Source organism: Phycodurus eques, chromosome 19, assembly GCF_024500275.1.
Source record: "Phycodurus eques isolate BA_2022a chromosome 19, UOR_Pequ_1.1, whole genome shotgun sequence".
Classification (NCBI taxonomy): domain Eukaryota; kingdom Metazoa; phylum Chordata; class Actinopteri; order Syngnathiformes; family Syngnathidae; genus Phycodurus; species Phycodurus eques.
Window position 1 is genome coordinate 1,764,810 of NC_084543.1, and position 6,358 is coordinate 1,771,167.

Below are 6,358 nucleotides of genomic sequence, written 5' to 3' on the forward strand. Positions count from 1 at the left end.
GCGTGCGTCTCAAGCCCCCCCCCCAAGGAACGGGAACACCTCCCCTCCTCCCCTCAGCCAGCCTGCTAATGTTGCTCGCATTATTCATGCGGCAGAGCGGGTCACACGCACACGATATAACGAGGCGCTTGCAATTGTGACGCGGCTAATCTGCATTTAGCGCGGAGGAAGAGGGAGACTGATGAACTTAATTGCTGTGAGCAAACAACCTCTGCAAAGACCAGTCAACAATTCATTCTCATTTCGAATGGGGACGACGACGACAACACACTGCTTATAATCATTCACTCTAATATGGTTGTTTTGCAGTGTGCTCGGGAATGCTACGCGCCTCGCTGGAATCCAGTGTTTGCCCACATTGTAATCTCCTGCAGAAAGGAGGCCGGCATCGGCTGTGATGACATGTTATTTCCTGCTGAGGCTCCTCGGGAGGAGGGAGAGGAGGAACAGCAGGCGACGCTTGCCTCCTGGTGGACACAAAGTGGAGTCGGGATATTCAATCGCTCACTGCCAGCTGTTTTCACAGCACACCATTTTGACATGCGCACAATATTGTGTCCTGTGGCAAGATGAAAAGAGCGAGCCCACTCTCTTCCTTTCACCACAAAACAAGTTGCTTTCTAGCTTTTGATGGGGTTTTTTTTTTTAGCCATCGCGAGTAGCAGGGGTTTATCCAACAGAGGGGCAAATTGTACAACTGTTTAGCTGAGTTTCGAAGTTCATTCATTCGTTCGCCTTCCGTTCCGCTTCACCTCACAAGGGTCGCGGGTAGTTTCGAAGTCCTGAGCGAAAAGACATTGTTCCGAAGGGACCAGTCCAGGGTCAGTCGAGCCATTTCCGGGGTTTCTTCACAAGTCGATCACCACCAAATTGGAACGGACGATGATGAACTGTGAGCGATTTGAACCGTTGTCATCGCGTGTCGCCAAAGCCGAGAAGCAGGCTGCATACACGACACCCGTAATTTGGCTCAGCAGCACCCTGTGGTCTTCCCTTCTTTTGCTTGTTTGTTTTTTTTAACTCAGCCCCTGAAACCACTTTCCTTTCGCAATATGACATTTGGTAGGCATGTCGATCTTGACTAGGTCAGCAAAAAGTCCAAAGCACCCATGACTGAAACGACCCAGGAAGCTTGCGGTTTTGGTTTGAAGCGGCCATTTACAGGAGCGCTTTAAAAGTCCGTTTGTATACTGGACACATGGATTACTTTTGTCTCAATGAAGCTCCTCAACTCACTTCAGCACTAAGATGACACCAGTGAGGTTTTTCAGCAAATTATGGAATTTAGGTTTGGGGGGAGGGTAACATACAAGGAGGCAAACACTGCACCGCAAACATGCTGGCGTGTATTCAGAAAAACGACTAACAAGGTAGTTATGAATTCTGGCCGAGCCTGTACAGGACATACATGCGGACGTAGAGCAGTAGACATGGTTACAGTCACCCAGTGTTTTGGGGACTTTTATTTGAGATGGTGTTTATTTCCTCAAATGGCCAACGTAGAAAATCGGTTAATAGTGTCACGAGATCTATTGCAACCACGTGGCATCCCGTTTTGTGTGACATGTACAGTCTCCCACCCTGTTGCGAGAACACGTGCGTTGCAATCACCGGGCGGGCATCGCCACGCACCCTACTGCGAATTAGCCACCAAAGCGGCGTGTTGAACCCGCCCCGACCTTGTGCAGAATGAGTCCAAAGATAACGGCACCGGCCTCCCGCGCCGCCGCTGACGACCGAGCCGCGAGGTCACGTCGTGCGACCCGCTCGTCAGGTAACAAAACCCGACGAGGTGGCCCCGTGTAAGGTCACAACCGATGTGCCTTTACCTTCCCGGTGGACACGTGTCGCGAGGAAGACGCTTCAGTAAGCTTCTTCTCAGGTTTACACTGCAGGTCCAACTGCCAAATTGCGCTTTCATGTCTAAAGTGAACCACTGTTTATGTTTATGGCGGGAGATACGCCCCAGACACACCAGCAAGAGGTGAAAATACCACATTTTTAAAAAATCATAATAATAAAATTCAATATTACCCCCTCCACACACTTTAAAGCTATTAAAAGGCACTTTTTCAACACATTGTAATCGTATTTGAGGGAACACCGTAATGGCAATAATATGATTATTAGCACGTGCATTGCGGAGGTTCACTGAAGCCTGAAGTGAGCGTGAATGCTTGTTTGCTTATATAGTGAGGACACCCGCGTACTCGCCGTTTGCCGCGAGTAGATTCGCTTTTGAAAAAACATTTCAGTTACATTAGTGCGTGTCAAAAAATGACCAGCATCTTAAAAAAGGAAATGTATAGTAAGCCTTCAGCATAGGTGTTAGTTAACCTCAAATTGCTTCCGCGCAGCAGTTATCCGGTCCCCGAGCAGATAAGACCGCAGCGGCCGGAAGTGCGCGCGACGTCGTGGAGAAGATGTCTCGAGCCACCCCGACTACAGCAAACGACTCCTGTTGACATATTGGAAGGCATATTGGCGTGGGCTCCCATCGCGCGTGCTACAGATGGCGTCGTCGGTTTTCCAAGCGGGCGCCACGTGAACCCAGACAGACTCCCCCAAGCGGTGCCATCTGCACTCTCCCCCCCCGAGCAAAGACGCCAACCAGTGATTGAGAGTCAGCGCTGGTGTCATGTGATCAACACGCTCGCGTTTGGGGGCCATGTATGGCGCCAGGCGCAGCACCGGTACGTCACGGGCCGCCTTGTCGTGTATGCTTCATGCACAACGCCAACGTTACCGCTGGATCTGGGAAGAGGAGTACGAATGTGCGTAGTTCCTGTCCAAATAGACATGAAGTGCGTCAGCAAGCACCCAGCCTCCCCTCAGATTGCGCAATCCCTCACTACATAGCAACAGCACCAGCTATTGGTCAAATGACTGGACTACAACAGAGGAGGCCAAGTGCCTGTTTCAGTCACGCTTCATGTCTCCAATATAATATTTCCAGACATGTTTTCCGTGCAGGTCACTGCTACATTAAAGGCATGTCAGAATTGGGTTAGGTCACGTATATTTATATTTAAAAAAAAAAAAAAAAAGCGAATTGTTATTTCAATAAAATTGAATAATTGTAATTTTTAATAATGGTTATAATTTTTAACATTTTGTTCATATATTATATGCATTGTTACGTTATGTTGTTTACATATTAAATGTATTGAAAATAATTATTTTATTTCATAATGGAAATTTTATTGTAATAATTTCAATTAGTTCATAATAAAATATATGTGTTTATTTATTTACATTGACTGTGGTTGTTTATCTACAATGTATGTATGGTAGTATATTGCTATGTTAAATATAAAATATATGTTAATTATTTAAATTATTATAGTTGTTTACATATTGTAAGTGGATGTGGTTTGATGTGTATATACTTCATTCATTAAAGAATGGTCTAATTTAATAATTGAAATATTATCATAATCTAATTAAATCAGTAACTTCTTTTAAAATGTATTAGTTCTAGTAAATTATATACTGTATATTAATTATACCTTGTATATTATTTGATTACATGTTTATACTATCAGAATTGCTTTATTTAAAAATATATTTGATATTTTAAACATTTAAAAGTGAATGCATTGTATGTTCTATAATAATTGCATTGAATCATTTGAATGGATTTGTAAACATTTAGTACAGTTGTATATGTTAAGAGTATAAAAGCCGCAGGACTACAAGGGAGGTGGGGCAGTTTGAGAAAAATTCTGAAAAAAAAATACATTCAAGCCTCTTTTTTTCCCCCCTCAACTTTCGAACTTAACACGTGAATGACTTTTAAAAGAACATAAAGGGTATTTGCTGCAACCTCGTGTTGCCATATAGCGGGTGTGGCACGTTCGGGGCTAATTTATCGCGTAGCTATTTTGAGCTTGGGGATGAATGACCAGCGCAGGCCCTTATTTGGCTCCAACAAACATACTTTTCCATCGAGTGTTTTTCTTTCTTTCTTTTTTTTTTTTTTTTTTTACTCACAATGTCTTGTGTTTGTCCTCAGCAAGGATCTGGTCATTGGGCTTCAATCCGTACCTTTGGCAAGACAAATACACAAAGTACGTTTTTAGTGTAGTTCATCACAGATAATTGAAGATATTACAGGAATTAAAATTACACAAGATAGTCTGAATTACTTATCAAGGAAGTCTTTGTCCACCACAGCAGAAATGTCCAGAAGGGGATTGCCCATCCCGAAAAGAGTGTTTTCACTGCAAAATAAATAGTGTTGTGAAAACTGCTGCAATATGGCTTTTTTTTTTAACATTATTGTGAATTTGGGGATTCAATGATTCCCCTCCCCCATTAAATAATGGCTCTTAAAGGGCCACATCAAAATATATTTGAAAAAAAAATCTAAAAATACTATATGCATGATGTGAGCATTTGTCCGCCCCCCGCCCCCCCCCCCCCCCCCCCACCTCCACCCCCACCCTTAACGCCCTGTGAGGTTGGATTATTTATTTTTACTTTTCTGTAAACATTCCCAAATGGATTTTCCAAAATAAAGAATGCATTCACTTTTGTAATAGTTTTGTTTTTTAAACATTTTATGACCTGGCTCTGGCTCGGGGGGGGGAGATAAAATGTGACAGTTGTGGATTAGATGTAAATTTCAATATAAAAAATAAAACATCTCATCTTTTATTTATGTTGTATTTAAAATTTGCATGGCACAGGAGATGAAAAAATAGAATTTCCAGAAGAAAATTAAATATTGGAAAACAACTTACAACAACAAAATAAATAAATAAAACATACAAAAAGAAAGGCCAAATAAAATGATCAATAAATAGATGTCATAAAAACTCCATTGTGTATTGTGAGCATTCGTGGGATAATGTTGGTTTTTCATCACAGTTCCCTTGAGGTCTAACTTGTTTTTAAGCATGGCCTGGCCAACCGGATGAGATTCTCCCAAATTGAATTGACAGAAATATCTGTCAAATGTAAATGCGTACTGTTTTTCTCTGATGTTTGATTTGTTTTAATGAATTGCACATCCCACCAGATGGCATCGAAAGCAAGCCAGTACAGTACATTATGTATCTGTGGTCAAAATTCTCTTCCTGTCACAATTATTTGAGAACGTTATCAGGCTTAAACCACAAACGCCCTGACTACTGAGCGAGAGCAAAAAGAAGTATCAAACAAGATGGAAGTAACAAGCACAAATCATTAAGACTTGACAGCAAGTGTCACGTTTTTAATCTGATCCACGCCCAAAAGTGATTTAAATCTATAAAGTTGCACGACAGTAACCGCCAAAGCTTCCTTTGAACCCACCAAAAGAGTGTTATAAATGCTGTCTTACCTTGGAGCTGGCATAATTATCCGAAAATATTAACTTTAAAAGTCGAAAAGAACTTTTTGACGTCGCTGTTAGAAGGCTCGCAACGTGCTTTTTGAAATACAGGAAGTGCAGATGTCTGACGTAAACACCTGATTGGCTACCAGAGAAGATTGGGCGGGGCTTACGCGGCTTCCTGGCAAATGATTGGCTAGGAAGTCAAGAAAATGATGTGTTAACGGCAACTGGGACAGAGCAGAATCCGTGTGCGGTCTGTTATTTGGATTGCCAACGAAGCAGGATCCCCTTTTCAGTATAACAGCGTGTATATATATAACAACGTATCTTGTTTTTAAAAGACGTGTGTACATACAGATTGAACGTCTCATTTCCCTCTATATTAACTCTCTGTTTACATGATTCGAGTGTTTATTAGTTAAAAAAAGTGACAGGTTAAAAGCCAAAATATTAACATAAAGAAGTGAGATTCTTTATTGAGTATTGAGTATGTGCATTTCCGAAACTCGGAATTCAAATATAGTGTTCACGACAGATTAGTATTGCTGTTTCAATAAAATAAAAACAACAATCGTAAATTGGCGTATAGTAAACATGGTGTGGTCGGTCACGTGACTACCCCCAACCCATCGGGGCGGCTAGCGGCGATTAGCATCTGTCCTAACCGTGAAGAAGACGCCAAACGCGGCGTGAGGCGTGCCTCGAGGCCGCTTCGGAGCCTTGTCTTCGAAATCAACCCCGGTGGCGATACAGACTGTGGAGCTGCTAGCTACTTGGGCTAACAGCACAACAACCACAAAATAAATAATAAAAACAATTAAAACGTACCTCAACGCTATTTGCCTCCATTTAGACACGTTTGGGTCTTCGTGGGACATGCTTGATTAAATGAAACTATGTTTGATGGTGCGGTGGAGGTTCAAGATGCTGAGCGAACTCGTGATGACACACACCGCAGCTTCCTCTTGAAATGATGCAGATGGTGCCAAGTACACCGTGGGGGGAGATTCCTATCCAAATCTGACTTTCTCACACAGA

General features: G+C 42.4%; 1 protein-coding gene across 4 annotated transcripts in view; it reads right to left on the reverse strand.

The window, feature by feature from the left end:
* The window catches only part of LOC133395208 (adenosine kinase-like), a 99,224-nt gene extending 92,922 nt beyond the window's left edge, over positions 1-6,302 (reverse strand). For 2 of the 4 annotated variants that reach the window (XM_061663961.1, XM_061663962.1), the window contains exons 1-3: positions 5,327-5,421; positions 4,149-4,223; positions 3,994-4,047 (exon numbers count right to left, since the gene is read on the reverse strand). In XM_061663961.1, the coding sequence (XP_061519945.1) occupies positions 3,994-4,047; positions 4,149-4,223; positions 5,327-5,340 (143 nt within the window). In that variant the 5' untranslated portion in view covers positions 5,341-5,421. Of the gene's footprint in view, positions 1-3,993; positions 4,048-4,148; positions 4,224-5,326; positions 5,422-6,148 lie in introns of those variants that run through there. The other 2 variants (XM_061663958.1, XM_061663960.1) reach the window with 2 other exon arrangements.
* Positions 6,303-6,358: the final 56 nt, after the last annotated feature.